The following is an 18,638-nucleotide window of genomic DNA, read 5'->3' as shown; positions in this document are numbered from 1 at the left end:
CATGAGCGATGTGTCAGAAAATTTGCGATGGTCAGCACATCATTATTGTTTCAATCAAACAGTCCCTTCGGCGCTACGTCACATCCATGAAATCCCGCCTGGCGATCCTGATTGGTTCATTTTTTTTTGCTATCTTGAAGGAGTTTGCAATGCCTTCGAGCCCAGATCCTTGTGTGCAGCTCAGCCAACTACAAGGATTAGTGTAGAGGACTATGCTTTCAAATGTTGCTATTGAAATGTTACTGACACCCTCCAGTGGACACAAGAACTAATTTACTGAATTGTTTTGACAGTATTGCCTTCAAAAGTTTCTCAGAGTCTTTGTTACTCTGGTGTAGCGGACTGGGCATCCAAGTGGACAACAATATTGCGTGAATTGTTCTTATAATTTTTGCTTTGGTGCCCTCTAGTGGACGGACAGTATTGCATTCAAATATGACAACGTATGGACAACCGGGTTTCAGAGTTGGTCCCCAACATGGTGCTCTATAGTCACATGAGGGGCTTTTGACCAATCAGAGAGAATAAAGCCAAGTGATTGGTCACGTGACTCCGGGGCGCCATGTTCCATGCTGTCATGCTTGGTACGGCATAGTGGACAGGATGAGTGCTGCGTCTCTTATAAACTTTATTTATCTTTTGGTATTTACAAATAGACAATCTAAACTCTGATATGAAAGGTGAGTATTTACAAAAGCCATATAAGTTAAAAAGGTTTGTCCACCTTCAGACCGCCGAGCTGCCGTCGTGTCCCAGGATGTGGCTGATGTTGTGGGCGGGCCTGTTGGGTTGCTTGCCGGAGTCAGCCGAGGACGCGTTGGCGAGGGACAGCAGAGGCGACATGGGCATGGCCGAGCCGTCCGTAGGCATTCCCGCAGCAATCTCCGGGAAGAGAGAGGTGAGGCTAAAGTTGGAGATGTGAGGTGTGATGCCTGCAGAGTTGGTGATGGGCATGGGGGGCATGTCAGGCAGCAGGGGGAAGCTGGCCTGAGCAAAGCCTACCGGGCGCGGCGGCGACAGGATGGAGCCGAAGCGGTTGTTCAAAGGGGGTGGTGGCGGGGGGGCGCTGGCCTTGTCAGCAGTGGGGCTGGAGAACATTTGGTTGGAGAAGTACTGCAGGGTGACGTCACCCGGCAGGCTGGGGTGGGCAGCAGGCGAGTAGGACGGGTAGAAGGAGGCTAAGGTGTTCTGGGGGGGCTCCACGGGCAGCAAGGAGGGCGTACGGGAGGTGCTGGGTTGGCTGACGGGGGGGATGAAAGTGGAGTTGGCGTTAATGGGGGGTGGAGGGTTTATGCCACTCTCGGGGATAAAAGGGAAGCCAAAGTTCTGCGTCAGGTGTTGTTCAGGCACAAGGCCGTTGTCGCCAGGTGGCTGAGAGCCGTCCGCCATAAAGCGAACAATGGCGCTACGCCTAGCCTCGCCCCCTGATGGGGGCTGAGGCCGGCCCAGCAGCATCCCCCCCGGCAGGTGGGGCTCGGCCTCAAAGGGGTTAGCGGGACGTAAAGTTCCAGATCTGGGCCGTTCGCCCGGTCTCAGTTTGGTGCTCTGATTGTCCCGGGCGATGTGGCGTGAATGCTGGCTTACGACTGGGGGCGGCCTCGAGACAGCAGTAGGGCGACCGGGTTCAGAGCTGCTGTGAGGCGTGGGAGGGTGGGCCACACCCACTCGGACAACCCCGTGCATGTTGGTGTTCACCTGAGAGATATGACCTTTGTTACTCATGGCCGAGGCCTTCTGGCTGGGGGGCACATTGGGACTGGAGCTCTTGGCGGTCTGGATGTCTGCTGATGGGGGGCCACAGGCGTACTCCATGCTGACCGGGGGGCAGCACTGTGCCACCCTCTGGTGGTTGCTGTGCTCCAGCATGTGGGGGGAAAGGAGGCTCTGCATGAAGGTCTGGTGACACGCTTCCCCTTGTGACCCCTGAGAGCCAAGTTGGATACCAGCATAGCGGTTTCTACTGTCTGCCGGGGGGGCTACACTCATCCTGAAGGTCCCTTGCTGCTGGCCCGAAGGTCCCCGCTGGGACGGGGGTCCCGGCTTAGGGGCCATGTCGCCGCTGCGTGAAACCTGCGCCTCGAATCCGGTCAGTTGGTGTCCTCCTGCCGCCATGGCCTTGAAGGGGGGGCACTCTGAGACCCTCTGGATGTCAGTTGGGTGCTGCTCCGACGGGAGGCGGTTCTGGGGGTTGTGTGCCATGTTGGCTTTCGCCCGCGTGTTGGTGTTCATGTACGCTCGCAGGTCAGGCTGGTCCTGGGCTGCAGCACGGCCCGACTGCAGTTGCAGCGCCAAACGCTGCTGCTGGTCGCCGCTCGTCGGGCTTTTCCCTATGAGTGCCTCGGCGGAGTAGCTGGACACGCGGTGGCGCTCCTGGCGGGATGGAACACAGGACAGCTCAGATGGACGGGAGACGGGGTTGCTAGGAGACGAGATGAGCTGCTGCTGCTCCAGAGTCCGAGAACTCATCATCCGCTGCATGGCGCTGTGATCCTGAGCCGGCTGAGGACAAACAAACGTCACTTGAACACAACGTCTACAATCGCAACAATGTGTCAAGTTTTACTTTGCTTTTACAAACTGCTTGTGCAAATTAAATATAAATATTTCCCCTCTGGGATAATTAAGTACTTCTGATTCTGATTTATACATTTATCCAATCCAATTTACTTCTGTAGCCCATTTAAACAACTTTCCAAAGTGCTGCACAAAATATTAAAAACAAGATTCAAATTCTATCCTTAGCTCCATCAATGACTGAATAAAAACTAAATAAATAAATATAAGACCAATATAATAATAAATATGATTAAAAATTATTTTAAAGGGTAAAACCAATGAAAACAATAAATAGAAATAAAAATGTTTAAACACAAGTCAAGTAGTGTTAAAATGCAGAGAATGAAAGTGGGAGACTTAAAGGAGTCTACTGTGGGAGCAGTTGGAACATGGAGGGGCAGAATGTTCCAGAGCATAGCCCTGTTTTTAAGTCTGGTCTTGGACACCACGAGCTGGAGCTGGCTCTCTGACCTCAGAGCGCGAGCAAGAGTGTACATTTGGATGAGATATTATGAGGTGCCAGTCCATGCAAAGCTTTAAAACCAAACAAACATTTTAAAATCAATTGTAAAATGAAGAAGGAGCCAATGCAAAGTCTCAAGAATTTGGGTTATATGCTGACTTTTCCTGGCCCCCGTTAAAAGTCCTGCTGGACTAACTGCAGCGGGAGAGAGCTTTTAGGCTATTGTCAGCATTAAGTGCATTGCGGTAGTCCAGGCCACTTGAAATAAAATCATGCACCACGTCTACAAAAAGGTTCAAAGATAAAAACGGTTTTACTTTTGCTAAAAGACGAAAATGTTAAAAACAGGATGTAAAAAGGACATTGACGTGTTTGTCAAGTTTAAAAATGCCTGTCGATAGTGACGCCAAGGCTGCTGACATCATTTTGCAATGGTCCCAAGTCAGTGAGGGCCAGACCAAAAACTACAATTTCCCTTTTTCCCCACATTCATTATTCAACAATTCTGGGCTAACCAAGCCTTGAGGTGGCACAGACAGTTGAGAAGGGGTGTCAGGGGGACGTGGCCTTTATAAATCACCAAATATGACACTTCTAAATCTCTCCAAGAGGGAGCAGATGAAGAGCAAACAGGATAGATCCCTGGAGGACACCACAGTGAAGAAGCAGCTCTCTGACAGGTAGGATGTCCAGCACTCCAATGCAGTCTAAAAGAATTGTGTCAAAGACAGCTGGGAGATCTAAAAGCACTAAAATGGCAGAGCTGCCACAGTTAGTCATTAAAAACCTTTACAAGTGCAGATTCAGTACTGTGTAAAGCAGAATGAAATGGATCTAAAGTGCTATTTTCATCTAAAAGAGGCTGCAATTGCGCCAAAACACATTTCTCCAAATTGTTTGACACCAGAGGTCATTTAGAAATGGGCCGATGATTAGACAAACTTGTAAGATCAAGACCTGTTTTTTTGATGGAAGGCTCAACAACCGGTCCTCTACAAAAAGAGGACACACTGCCAGAAATCAAGCTGCTGTTGATGATGTCCCTCAGAAAAATCAATAGAGTCCTAGACCTCTTTAAAAAAAGCCAGGGGGGACTGGGTATGTGGTACTGAAAATGTGAGCAAATGTGCTGGGTCAAAAGTATGCATACAGCAATGTAACCTTGGCAAGTTTCACTACAATAAGGCGCTTTTAGTAGCCATCCACAAGCTTCTGCTTGATTTTTTTGACCACTCATTTTGACAAAATTGGTGCAGTTCTGCTAAGTGTTTTGGTTTCCTTACATGGACTAGTTTCTTCAGCATTTTGTCCACACGCTTAAGTCAGGACTTTGGGAAGGCCATTCTAAAACTTTCATTTTAGCCTGATTTACCCATTCCTTTACCACTTTTGAGGTGTCTTTGGGGTCATTGTCCTGTTGGAACACCCAACTGCGGCCAAGACCCAACCTCTGGCCTGATGATTGTAGCTTGTCCTGAAGAATTTGGAGCTACTCCTCCTTTTTCATTGTCCCATTTAAAGCAGCAGTTCCATTGGCAGCAAAATAGGCCCAGAGCATAATACTACCACCACCATGCTTGACGATTGGAATGGTGTTCCTGGGATTAAAGTCCTCACTTTTTCTCCTGCAAACATATTACTGGGTATTGTGGCCAAACAGCTCAATTTTTGTTTCATCTGACCACAGAACCTTCCTCCAGAAGGTATGATCTTTACAGCGAGTAAATTACACTGCACTGCTTCCCCCTCCTAAGGCAGCGAATGGTGGTCCGGAATCGCTTCGAAGCGGTCCGGAAGTCGTTCTCCAAGGGTTCTCCAAACTTCTCATGTCTGAGTTTTTGCCTCTGCAACCGCCAAAACCGCACACCTTTTGGCCTGTCGGTACCTGTCCACTGCCTCCAGAGTCCCATGAGCCAAAAGAACCCAACAGGATCCAACGGCATCAGCGGGTTTTGGGATTACCACTACGACAGGCGCCGATCACCTTGCAGCCACAGGTCTGATCAACTGCCTCGACAGTAGGGGTACAGAACGTGCATGGTCCACTCGGCTCATTGTCCGGTGCCTCCCTCGTAACATGTTGGAAGTTCTTCCGGAGGTTGAAATTTAAACTCTGATGGGAGACTCTGCCAGTGGTTCCAAGCAGACACTTACTGTGCGTTTGGGCCAGCCAGGTCTATCCAGCATCCTCCACCAACATCGGCGCTGACTCACCACCAAGTGGTGATCAATATAAAGCTTCACCCCCTCTCTTCACCAGAGTGACCGCAAATCTGATGATACAACCACAAAGTCGATCATGGAACTGTGGCCGAGGGTGTCCTGGTGCCAAGTGCACATATGGACACCCTTATGTTTGAACATGGTGTATGGTATGGACAATCTGAGACGAGCACAAAAGTCCAATAACAAAACAACACTGGTTCTGATCAGGGCGGCTGTTTCTCTTAATCACGCCTCTCCAAGTCTCATTGTCGTTGCCAACTTGAGTGTTAAAGTTACCCAGTAGAACAAGGGAATCACCTGAGGAAGTAGGGCTGGGAAATATATTTATATACTTGGTTTATAGCAGGTTTTTCTCTGTGCAATATAGAGAATGACTACACTGTGATATTGGAGTATACCTTCTCACGCAGTTGCTTTTAGCTGCTGGCATTACACTACAGGCTTTTTTTTACTCTGTTGTCTCTCCTTCTCACAGACAGCAAGCGCACCTTCTTACATACGTCACATACTGTCCCCTCATACGTAACATACTTATACGCCCTCGCCCAGCAGAGAGGTAGCAGCATGAGTTGCGTTAGCTGGGGTGCGAGTGCTAATATGAGAGAGAGAAGGTGCCAATCTGGTTACAAATGAAGGAAGAATTAATTCCCAAGAAAAACAGCACAGGGTCCATCGTCTGGTGGTGGTTTGGCTTCAAGCGGGAATATGTCCAACAGACAAGCGTAATTTGTCAAGTATGCGGCAAAAGCGTTGCTACAAAAAGTAGTAGCACTGCTAATATGTAGCATCACTTGAAAAGTCACCCGCTAGAGAATGAAGAGCACTTGAAACTCCGCGTGTTAACATCTCCGTTCGGTGCCACACCCACAAAATGCGGAGCAACCATTTCCACAACAAAACAATATGAAACCAATAGTCAACAACAGAAGGCGGTAACGTCCACAGGAACCTACCACTTAGCAAAGGACATACAGTATTTGTTTTCCTTTTATGCAGATCATTTTTATTTGACACTCATTGAAATATTTTGTGTGACATCATGCACAAAAGTGCACTATTAGCTTGTTTTAAAATGACTGACAATCTTGCACTTTCTGTTTTGAAATGACATGAATGTTTGTGCCACTGCTTAATAATTGTTTAATAAATACACTTTTGCTGAATTGACTTAGTTGTGATTTCCCTCTCTGTATAAAAGTTTAAAAGTAGCATATATTCATGCATTATGAAGAAGAATGTTTTAATGTAGACACACAGAATCATCATACTGCTGTGATTATATGCATCAAGTGGTCATTCAAGGCTAAGGCAAAATATCCACATATATATTGTGTATCGTGATATGGCCTAAAAACATTGAGATATTAAAAAAATGCCGTCTCGTCCAGCCCTATGAGGGAGCACTCCCCAGTACTCCCTCTTGGGCCACCAAATAGGGCAGCTACTTTAAGCTGCTGTTTGGTGCGTAAGCACAAACTACAGTCATGACCCATAGACCCACTCGGAAGTGAAGGGAAGCTACCCTCTCGTCAACCGGGTTAAACTCCGTACAGGCTCTGAGCTGCAGGGCAGCAAGTATAGCCACCCCGCCTGTCAACACCAGATTGCAAGAGAGTCCAGAGCCATTGCTGTGCGTGGAAGTGAGACCAACGTGATCCAGCCTAAACTACTCTACCTCACGCACCAACTCAGACTATTTGTCTGCTTGAGCACAGATGCGTGCCTTCAAGATGTGCACAGGTTTTTTGGTTCTTTTGTGAACTTATAGCATCACTGGCAGCTTCGCTGGAACGTGGCGTTCCATTCATCAAAGCGGAAATATATTTCATTTTATTTATTTATATTGTAATTTTCAATCATTTCCAGCCAGTTTGAGAGGTTTTTGATTTATTGTCCTACTTGCTTGTATAGGGGTCGAATATAAACATAATCTTAGTCGTAATCATAGTAAGGGAGTTCATAAATGATTGTCAACTAAATTAAACTTACTCCATGTGAGCTAAGTTGAAAGGTAATGTGAGCATGTTGGACTATAACTTGTTACAAAGCTAGCATTAGCAATAGCTTTACAGTCTTGTCATGTTTACAATGTTTACAGTTTGAGTCATGAGAAGACTTTAGTTGTAGAAAAAAGCAAAAGTATTCCAACCTTGAGGTGGTCTTGCTGGGCCAAATGGTTGCCGTGGAGGGTTCTGGTTCCAGGAGCCTGGGTGTCGCAGCTTTTCTCCTGATGTCTAAAATGTTGAATCTGCTGAAGATGCTGCTGGTGTCTGGAATGAGAGTTCTGCTGCAGTTGTTGATGATGTTGTTGGTGCTGTGCTTGGTGTGCTTGGTGCTGCTGAGGATGGGACGCTTGGTGTTGTTGATGTTGTTGTTGTTGTTGTTGGGCATGCTGATGTCCAGCCTGTTGCTGATGTGAGTGCTGCTGCTTCTCCAGGTGATGCTGCTTCTGCTGCATGCCGGCGGGTGAGCCCAGCCCCCGCTTCTTCTGCTGCTGCTGCTGTTCCTGCAGTGCCCTCTGGTGGAGCGAGTGTCGCTGTGCGGGATCGGGCTGAGTCAGGTGGTGTTGGAGGTGATAAAGATGGTGCCTGTGTTGCTCTTGCTGCTGCTTCATGTAGATGTTACCTCCCAGATGCTGTCCAGGCTGGGCTGGTGGATGCTGTGGATGACTTTGGGGCAAATGGAGCACTCCAGGCTGGTTGTGCTCAGGGGGGCTCATAAAGGAGTTTGGCGAGAAGAGCGAGCCTTCAGGATGAATCCTCGCCATGGCTGAAGATGAGGAGGGAAGCTGTCCCACCATCATCTGACTGTGTTCCGCTGCCTTCACGTCCCTTTGGCCTACAGCAGGTGGCGGCGCCGGACAAGGTTTGGCTCGCTTTCCCGTGTTGAGCATGGCCTCCTCCTGGGCCTGCCGCTTTGAGATGATCTTGACCTGGCGCTCGGCCTGAGCCCTCATTAGAGCCGTTTTCATGGGGGCGTATTCGTTGAGCTGGGACGCACCAGAACTGCTGTTGTGCGAGTTGTTGGAGCCTCGGGATTCATGGACGAAGGCAGCGGTAGCGGATGTGGGTCCTGAGGCCTGCTGGGCTGCCAGATTGGGAGCGGCAGGGTAGGGCTGCTGCGAGGAGCTGGGTCTGATCAGGTTATTGACACTCAGGCTTGCCACTGGGCCACTCTGAGTCTGGACCTGAGGGACAGACTGAGGCTGTGAGTACAAGATGTGATGAGCCAAGTTCTGAGGGTGTCTGCTTATACTGCTCCCACTGACAGAGACATCTCCAACTTGTCCTCTGGTTGACACTTGAACTGGAACTTTCACTGTGTCCAAAGGTTTGCTAACTTTGGTCTGCTGCACAGTCTTGTCTTTATTAACAGACACTTTTGGAGGCTCCCAAGCCGCTGCAGTGTTGTTGGTTGGTGCGGTGTTGTGTGATGGTGCGGTGTTGTGTGATGGTGCGGTGTTGTGTGATGGTCCGGTGTTGTGTGATGGTGCGGTGTTGTGTGATGGTGCGGTGTTGTGTGATGGTGCGGTGTTGTGTGATGGTCCGGTGTTGTGTGATGGTGCAGTGTTGTGTGATGGTCCGGTGTTGTGTGATGGTGCGGTGTTGTGTGATGGTCCGGTGTTGTGTGATGGTCCGGTGTTGTGTGATGGTGCAGTGTTGGTGTTGTGTGATGGTGCGGTGTTGTGTGATGGTGCAGTGTTGTGTGATGGTCCGGTGTTGTGTGATGGTGCAGTGTTGTGTGATGGTGCAGTGTTGTGTGATGGTGCGTTGTTGTTGGTTGGTGCGGAGTTGTGGGATGGTACGGAGTCGTGGGATGGTGCGGCGCCGTGGGATGGTGCGGCGTCGTGGGATGGTGCGGCGTCGTGGGATGGTGCGGCGTCGTGAGATGGTGCGGCGTCGTGGGATGGTGCGGCGTCGTGGGATGGTGCGGCGTCGTGGGATGGTGCGGCGTCGTGAGATGGTGCGGCGTCGTGGGATGGTGCGGCGTCGTGGGATGGTGCGGCGTCGTGGGATGGTGCGGCGTCGTTGGATTGCGCGCTGTCGTTGGTTTGTGCGGTGGTGTCGCTTGGTGCGGTGGTGTCGCTTGGTGCGGTGTTGTTGGTTGGTGTTGCATCGCTCCCGGTGCAGCTTCCAGTCCTCCTCCCAGGACAATCCTGCTCCAACATGGCCAGGGCTAACATCTCAGCCTGCTCTGAAGTGAACGTGAAGGTGCCGAAGGTAGCGGAAGAGGCACTTATACTTTGACCCTGAGGGAGCATGGAGGCCACAGAGAAGTCTCGAACTCCCTCCACCACTGACGAGATGGGGGAATCTGTCCGTGTGGGGTGCTCCGTTGCTTGGTCGCCCAGATTAGTGTACAACCCATGAGGGAGCGCAAAGTCTTTTTTAGATGTCACGTCAGATAGGGTCTCTGTTCGTGTGATTGCTCGTTCTTCCTGGAGCTGTCTGGGTTTTTCTGCAGAGTCGGGCACTTGGACTTCCGGCTGCTGCTCTCTTGTGGCCATGAATCCTTTTCTCAACTCTGAACAAATTGTTGCGGCAGTACTGGAGCTGACTGATGAAGACAGGGTGACGCTTGTGGATACTGTGGAGGAGGGAACTGGCTTCTTACAAGGCAAAGGCGTTGTTGTGGTTTGCTGGGGACAAGAAGCTGAGCTGTTTGGCGTGCTGGGAGCTATGGATGTTGCAGCTGTGCCACAGACTGCCATAGGACAAGCGGTTGTAACAACACATCTGCTTTGTTTAGCAGCAGGTGGCGCTGTCTTGCTTTGCGTAGTGAAGGTTACTGACTTAGTGGGTGACTTTTTTACTCCGGAGTCGAAAACTTTGCTTCCAACGGAGCTACTGCTGGAAGATGTTTTATCGCTCTCTGAAGGCTTGACTAATGTTGCGCTGACAACTGCTTGTGTCACACTGGTTTTGGTTTGCCTGAGAATAAGATCACTCTGAGTGGAGCTGACAGAGCCTAAACTTTGCGGCTGTGAATTACTGGGTGAAAGTGTTAATGTGGCGGTAGCATTTTTTACAGCATCACTGATGGTGGTGGTGACCATGGAAGAAATGTCTAAGCAAGCCCAGCTAGGCTCACTCTTATTTGATGCTTTGGTCTTTTTACCTGCAGACCGCTTAGCATGAAGAGAAGTCCTGAGCCTCTTTCCTACAGGTTTAGGAGCACTAGGCCCTAGGCCCTGTTTGATGGTTTTTGCAGGAACTGTCAAAGGAGCAGGCCGCTGCAGGACCACTGTTGATGCAGCAGGTGGAGGCGGGACGCTGTTGCTCTGACTAGTGATGCTAAGTGGAAGGCCCTGAGAGATGCTCTGGTTCAAACTGCTGAGGGCTCCCAAACTCTTAAGCGCAACATTAGTTGTCGGCTCCTCTGTGGTGGTGGGCTGGACCAGTTGGATTTTACTCTGGACGCCCTGCGGGGTGCTTTTGTCTGACGTTGTCATGGGCTGCAGAGCAAACACCTGCCCATTCACAGTGATGGTCTGTGGGGTTGCTTGGAGCCCTGGACCGGTGAGCGCTTGGCTCACTGGAGGCTGAGCCGGGCGTGGGAGGATGTGCACCAGCTGCTTGCCGCTTACACTCTGCACGGTTGATGACGAGCTGCTGGGTGTGGGTGTTTGAGTTGACACTGCAGGTAAGGAAGCAGGCACCAGGCCCACCTGAGAATTCTGAGGGGCGGGGGCAGCTTGATTGGGGGCCTGGATGATAACAATGTGCTGACATGGCGTTGGCTTGTCTTCTCTTAAGACCGGCTGGCTTGGGCAGGAACTGGCCTGCTGTAAGATGACCACACTGGCATTGTGTGTGTTCTGCGGTGAAGAGACTGACGCAACGTTAGGGTTGACCTGTAACACCTGCATGGTCTGCAGGAGGGGAAGCACGGTGGCCTGCTGCTGGGGCACCTTAGGCTGAGGTTGAGGGAGAATGGCAGCAGGAGGGTGAGGAACTAATGAGGCTGGCTGAAGAACATCAGATTGTGGCTGAGAGACGATAGCAGGGTGAGCTACCATAGGTGGCTGAGGTACGATGGCAGATTGTGGTAACACGGCGCACTGGGGTTGGGGGGCGAGGAGTGTCTGAGGTTCGGGGGCGAGAAGCGTCTGAATGGAAGGTCGTAGCTGGGGCGTTCTTGCTTGAATGTGGGTGCTGATGGGGGATTGCTGCACAGGAGGTTGCATGTGTATTTGAATGGGTTGACCAGGAGGAGGACACACTGTCACTTGGTGGACAGACTGAGTAGTGCTGCCAAGACTCTGACAGACAGGCTGCACCGTGTTGCCTGCCATCTGCAGCGTCGTCCACGTGGTTTGCGTGCTGCTGGCCGCCCCCGCCCTGAGGAGAGCTTGGCTGTTGCGGATGGCGGTATAAGCTACAGTTCTGGTAGTCGTGTCCTGTATGGCAGTTGTCGTGGTGATGGTCTGAACCAGTGTTGTGAAGCTGGAAAGAGGTGGGCTTTGAGTGAGGTGTGGGCATGCTGAAGTAGCCATGTTGGTGTGTTGGGGGAGCTGAAGGGTGATGTAGGACACAGACGGTGGCAAAGAGGGGACGACTGGGATCTGCTCCACCACAGCGAGACCTGTTGTAGACTGGCTATGTGGGACCGTGGAAGCGGTGGAAGAAGCCTCAATGTGCAGCAAGGTTCCATTGACCCTTAACTTTGCGCCGACCTCAGTAGGAGCCTGAAGAATTAACGAGTCAGACTGCTGTTTGCCAGGACACGCCTCCTTTCCGTCAGAGTAGACCATTATTCCCTTTGGGGGCTGATAGGTGGGCGTCACTTTGGCCACCTTGGTGCAGCTCTGCTTACCCTTCCAGTGAAGGGTAAGGTCCTCCAGAAGGTTGATGTCATGGGATTTGAGGAGCTCGATGTAGTGAGCGCTCTCCTTGCGAAGCTCATCCAGTTGACGCCGCAGTCGGCGGATCTCCTCCGCTGTGGAGACCGAGAACAAGCGGAATTATCTATTATGACAAAAATCCTCAAATAGTGCCCTTGCTCTATTAGATAACAACTGCTGTGCGTTTTTGCCTGCATTGTCCACTGAAATAAATTAAATAACTCAAAAAGCTGATTTTATGACGTTTACCATAGTCATGTTTCTACCAGGCGGTAGGTATCGTTCAGTACACTAGGCCCTTTTACATTAGCCTCATAGTCTCTTTCCATCGTGTTCGAATTTTGACATTTGTTGCGCTCTAGAGTCACCATCCAGGCCACAAAGCGAGAGAGCTTGCTTAAACCTGTAGTTTTCATGCAATTAGGAATTATGTACTTTATCTGTGGCGGCAAATCATTCCCAGTAAAATTTGTAAGCCGGGGGTGTCCAAAGTGCAGCTATTTTTTTTTATGGGTCTGTGTTAAAATATAAAAATGAAACTGAACTGGGGCCTGTGGCACACTGTAGAAATGAAACTGAACCAAGGCCTGTGGCACACTTTAGAAATGAAACTGAACCAGGGCCTGTGGCACAATACAGAAATGAAACTGAACCAGGGTCTGTGGCACAATGTAGAAATGAAACTGAACCAGGGCCTGTGGCACACTTTAGAAATGAAACTGAACCAGGACTTGTGGCACAATGTAGAAATGAAACTGAACCAGGGCCTGTGGCACACTTTAGAAATGAAACTGAACCAGGACTTGTGGCACAATGTAGAAATGAAACTGAACCAGGGTCTGTGGCACAATGTAGAAATGAAACTGAACCAGGGCCTGTGGCACAATACAGAAATGAAACTGAACCAGGGCCTGTGGCACAATGTAGAAATGAAACTGACCCAGGGCCTGTGGCACAATGTAGAAATGAAACTGAACCAGGGCCTGTGGCACAATACAGAAATGAAACTGAACCAGGACTTGTGGCACAATGTAGAAATGAAACTGAACCAGGGCCTGTGGCACACTTTAGAAATGAAACTGAACCAGGACTTGTGGCACAATGTAGAAATGAAACTGAACCAGGGCCTGTGGCACACTTTAGAAATGAAACTGAACCAGGACTTGTGGCACAATACAGAAATGAAACTGAACCAGGGTCTGTGGCACAATGTAGAAATGAAACTGAACCAGGGCCTGTGGCACAATACAGAAATGAAACTGAACCAGGGCCTGTGGCACAATGTAGAAATGAAACTGACCCAGGGCCTGTGGCACAATACAGAAATGAAACTGACCCAGGGCCTGTGGCACAACGTAGAAATGAAACTGAACCAAAAGATAGCAAAGCAAATTCCTAGGTAATGATGTAGACACGTACGTACGTAACACATGCATGCACGTTAGCTTTAGGTGTTGTTAGCTGATCATAGCAATTAGGATAGCTGGCATTAGGTGTCATTAAATGTATATTCTATCAAAACAACATGTCTGCAAATTGTTCCTTGCTTCTCTTGGACTGCGCTCCTTCGCGTGTACGTGTTGACGAGACCGGGTGGTATGACCGCCGTAAACACCAATCATTTTATTCGGGCCGGCAAACAAAACTATTTCATAAACTTTGTATTTGTGTCAAATATAGACGATTGTTAAACAAATGTGTAACATAAGCTAGCTTGGGGTGTTCTTGTTATAGTTTTTGCTTTGACAACTGTAACTGTAAGTAAGTTGCAAACAGCACCTTTAAACTGAAATGTTGATACTAATTTTTTTTTTTTTTAAATAGTCTAAGACTTGTTTCGCCTTTTTAAAAAGTTACATGCGTCATGGACAATTGAGAAAAATACACCCTCCCCCACCGATTAATGTCAGTCCTGTGGGAAACACTGCAATGTTTTTGTTCCCCAGACAGGCAGTTTGAAGGCCTGATGCCGGTCGATCAAGCAAGGACTTTACCTTGGACTTTGTCGCCGCCCTCCAGCAGCATGGCATCATTCTGTTTCTTCAGCTCGGTGATGTAGCGAAAGGCCTGGTCCAGGATCATGTTCTTACTCTGCAAAGTCAAACAGATGGAGGGGTTTTACCAGAGAGTGGTGAGTGACATGGTCTCCTTTCCAAATGCATCCTACCTGTCGGAGTGCTTGCGAACAGGGCAGAAGGTTACCAATGCGGTTAATTCCAGCATTTATCTTCTCTTTCCTGTGCCTCTCAACTACAAAGGACAACATACTTATGTCATTAGGGCGCCAACCATTCCATTCTCAACTGCTGCTTGCCATACCATTCAGGGACCGTCTTGTTTTTACAATTCCATCCCAGCAATTTGTTCCTGTTCGCGGACCATTTTGCCATCCTGGCCTCGGACAAGGACAAATTGAAGGTTGAAAGTGCACTCAGCACCCAACTACAAACCTCATTTCCATATGAGTTGGGGAAATGGTGTTAGATGTAAATATAAATGGAATTAATTATTTGCAAATCCTTTTCAAGCCATATTCAGTTGAATATGCTACAAAGACAACATATTTGATGTTCAAACTCATAAACATTTTTTTTTTGCAAATAATCATTAACTTTAGAATTTGATGCCAGCAACATGTGACAAAGAAGTTGGGAAAGGTGGCAATAAATACTGATAAAGTTGAGGAATGCTCATCACACACTTATTTGGAACATCCCACAGGTGAGCAGGCTAATTGGGAACAGGTGGGTGCCATGATTGGCTATAAAAGCAGCTTCCATGAAATGCTAAGTAATTCACAAACAAGGATGGGGCGAGGGTCACCACTTTGTAAGCAAATTGTCGAAGAGTTTTAGAACAACATTTCTCAACGAGCTACTGCAAGGAATTTAAAGTCCTACTGAAAGCCACTACTAGCCACCACGCAGTCTGATAGTTTATATATCAATGATGAAATATTAACATTGCAACACATGCCAATACGGCCTTTTTACTTTACTAAATTGCAATTTTAAATTTCCCGGGACTTTTTTCTTGAAAACGTCGCGTAATGATGACGTGTACGCGTGACCTCACGGGCTGTTCTGAATATGAGCGCTGCACACACACACAGCTAAAAGTCGTCTGCTTTAACGGCATAATTACACAGTATTTTGGACATCTGTGTTGCTGAATCTTTTGCAATTTGTTCAATTAATATTGGAGAAGTCAAAGTAGCAAGATGGAGTTTGGAAGCTTTAGCCTTTAGCCACACAAACACACGGTGATTCCTTGTTTAAAATTCCCGGAGGTGAAACTTTACTATGGATCACAGCGGACATGGATCCCAACCGAAAGTCAACCAGCAGGTTTTGGTGATAAAATTGTGGTTAAAAAGTCGCTTCTTCGTACAGCTGCCGTCGACTTCCCCGAGACACTGCGCGTCAACACCCGGCCGTGGACGTACACTTCCGACTATCAGGTACTATTTAACTCACTAAAACACTAGCAACACAATAGAAAGATAAGGGATTTCCCAGAATTATCCTAGTAAATGTCTCTAAAAAAATATGAATCCCTCTCAATGCAACGCGATTGCAATCGCGTTTTTTTTTTTAACTTGTTTTTATTTTTATTTACTTGTCCAGGGTGTACTCCGCCTTCCACCCGATTGTAGCTGAGATAGGCGCCAGCGCCCCCCGCGACCCCAAAAGGGAATAAGCGGTAGAAAATGGATGGATGGATGGATGGATGGATGGATGAATAGTCCGTCGCTATCAATATCCTCAAACACAAATCTTCCATCCTCGCTCAAATTAATGGGGAAATTGTCGTTTTCTCGGTCTGAATAGCTGTTTTTGTTGGAGGCTCCCATTAAAATCAATGTGAATATATGAAGAGCCATCAACATGTGACGTCATCGTCTGCGACTTCCGGTACAGGCAGGGCTTTTCTCCAGTTGCCAACTTTATCGTGGATGTTCTCTACTAAATCCTTTCAGCAAAAATATGGCAATATTGCAAAATGATGAAGTATGACACATAGAATGGAGCTGCTATCCCCGTTTAAATAAGAACATCTCATTTCAGTAGGCCTTTAGGGATTTTACCATCTACGGTCCGTAAAATCATCAAAAAGTTCAGAGAATCTGGAGAAATCACTGCACGTAAGCAATGATATTACGGGCTTTTGATCCCTCAGGCAGTACTGCATCAAACACCAACATCGGTGTGTAAAGGATATCACCACATGGGCTCAGGAACACTTCATTAAACCATTGTCAGTAACTACAGTTGGTCGGTAAATCTGTATGTGCAAGTTAAAACTCTACTATGCAAAGCAAAACCCATTTATCAACAATATCCTTAAAAAAGCCGCCGGGTTGGCTCGGCCCGAGCTCACCTAAGATGGACTGATGCAAAGTGGAAGGTGTTCTGTGGTCTGACGAGTCCACATTTCAAATCATATTTGGAAACAGAGGACATGGTGTCCTCCAGAACAAAGAGGAAGTAAGTCATCTCTGTCTCTGGCTCATAGTCATCATTGTCACCGACGTCCCACTGGGTGTGAGTTTTCCCTGCCCTTATGTGGGCCTACCGAGGATGTCGTAGTGGTTTGTGTTTTGGTTTGTGCAGCCCTTTGAGACACTAGTGATTTAGGGCTATATAAGTAAACATTGATTGATTGATTGAAAGAGGAAAACAACCATTCGGATTGTTATAGGCACAAAGTTGAAAAGCCAGCATGTGTGATGGTATGGGGGTGTATTAGTGTGTTGTAGTCAGCATGTGTGATGGTATGGGGGTGTATTAGTGTGTTGTAGTCAGCATGTGTGATGGTATGGGGGTGTATTAGTGTGTTGTAGTCAGCATGTGTGATGGTATGGGGGTGTATTAGTGTGTTGTAGTCAGCATGTGTGATGGTATGGGGGTGTATTAGTGTGTTGTAGTCAGCATGTGTGATGGTATGGGGGTGTATTAGTGTGTTGTAGTCAGCATGTGTGATGGTATGGGGGTGTATTAGTGTGTTGTAGTCAGCATGTGTGATGGTATGGGGGTGTATTAGTGTGTTGTAGTCAGCATGTGTGATGGTATGGGGGTGTATTAGTGTGTTGTAGTCAGCATGTGTGATGGTATGGTGGTGTATTAGTGTGTTGTAGTCAGCATGTGTGATGGTATGGGGGTGTATTAGTGTGTTGTAGTCAGCATGTGTGATGGTATGGGGGTGTATTAGTGTGTTGTAGTCAGCATGTGTGATGGTATGGGGGTGTATTAGTGTGTTGTAGTCAGCATGTGTGATGGTATGGGGGTGTATTAGTGTGTTGTAGTCAGCATGTGTGATGGTATGGGGGTGTATTAGTGTGTTGTAGTCAGCATGTGTGATGGTATGGGGGTGTATTAGTGTGTTGTAGTCAGCATGTGTGATGGTATGGGGGTGTATTAGTGTGTTGTAGTCAGCATGTGTGATGGTATGGGGGTGTATTAGTGTGTTGTAGTCAGCATGTGTGATGGTATGGGGGTGTATTAGTGTGTTGTAGTCAGCATGTGTGATGGTATGGGGGTGTATTAGTGTGTTGTAGTCAGCATGTGTGATGGTATGGGGGTGTATTAGTGTGTTGTAGTCAGCATGTGTGATGGTATGGGGGTGTATTAGTGTGTTGTAGTCAGCATGTGTGATGGTATGGGGGTGTATTAGTGTGTTGTAGTCAGCATGTGTGATGGTATGGGGGTGTATTAGTGTGTTGTAGTCAGCATGTGTGATGGTATGGGGGTGTATTAGTGTGTTGTAGTCAGCATGTGTGATGGTATGGGGGTGTATTAGTGTGTTGTAGTCAGCATGTGTGATGGTATGGAAGGCAAAGATGGCGAGCGCAGATGGAAAGGAAGGCAAAGATGGCGAGCAAAGATGGAAAGGAAGGCAAAGATGGCGAGCGCAGATGGAAAGGAAGGCAAAGATGGCGAGCAAAGATGGAAAGGAAGGCAAAGATGGCGAGCACAGATGGAAAGGAAGGCAAAGATGGCGAGCGCACATGGAAAGGAAGGCAAAGATGGCGAGCGCAGATGGAAAGGAAGGCAAAGATGGCGAGCGCAGATGGAAAGGAAGGCAAAGATGGCGAGCGCAGATGGAAAGGAAGGCAAAGATGGCGAGCGCAGATGGAAAGGAAGGCAAAGATGGCGAGCACAGATGGAAAGGAAGTCAAAGATGGCGAGCACAGATGGAAAGGAAGGCAAAGATGGCGAGCACAGATGGAAAGGAAGGCAAAGATGGCGAGCACAGATGGAAAGGAAGGCAAAGATGGCGAGCACAGATGGAAAGGAAGGCAAAGATGGCGAGCACAGATGGAAAGGAAGGCAAAGATGGCGAGCACAGATGGAAAGGAAGGCAAAGATGGCGAGCACAGATGGAAAGGAAGGCAAAGATGGCGAGCACAGATGGAAAGGAAGGCAAAGATGGCGAGCACAGATGGAAAGGAAGGCAAAGATGGCGAGCGCAGATGGAAAGGAAGGCAAAGATGGCGAGCGCAGATGGAAAGGAAGGCAAAGATGGCGAGCGCAGATGGAAAGGAAGGCA

At 48.3% G+C, this 18,638-nt stretch overlaps 1 protein-coding gene across 1 annotated transcript; it reads right to left on the bottom strand.

Annotated features, from left to right (window-relative positions):
- Positions 1-611: 611 nt before the first annotated feature.
- LOC133569042 (mucin-2) lies at positions 612-16,896 on the bottom strand. The gene is made up of 4 exons (XM_061921160.1): positions 14,257-16,896; positions 14,084-14,180; positions 7,395-12,184; positions 612-2,499 (listed from the first exon to the last, which is right to left on the bottom strand). Exons 1-4 carry the CDS (start codon positions 14,353-14,355, stop codon positions 727-729), a joined length of 6,759 nt encoding a protein of 2,252 aa, XP_061777144.1. The 5' UTR covers positions 14,356-16,896; the 3' UTR covers positions 612-726.
- Between the last annotated feature and the right edge of the window lie 1,742 nt (positions 16,897-18,638).

Source organism: Nerophis ophidion, linkage group LG15, assembly GCF_033978795.1.
Source record: "Nerophis ophidion isolate RoL-2023_Sa linkage group LG15, RoL_Noph_v1.0, whole genome shotgun sequence".
NCBI classification, from domain to species: domain Eukaryota; kingdom Metazoa; phylum Chordata; class Actinopteri; order Syngnathiformes; family Syngnathidae; genus Nerophis; species Nerophis ophidion.
Note: the sequence above shows the minus strand (reverse complement) of the source record. Positions and strands in the feature narration are given on the sequence as shown.

Coding starts and splice junctions, on each gene's coding strand:
- LOC133569042 (XM_061921160.1), bottom strand. CDS start 14,355: ATGTTGTCCTTTGTAGTTGAGAGGCACAGGAAAGAGAAGATAAATGCT. Junction 12,185..14,083: donor GGGCGGCGACAAAGTCCAAG/GTAAAGTCCTTG, acceptor CGGTCTCCACAG/CGGAGGAGATCCGCCGACTG. Junction 2,500..7,394: donor CCCAGCAAGACCACCTCAAG/GTTGGAATACTT, acceptor GTTTGTCCTCAG/CCGGCTCAGGATCACAGCGC.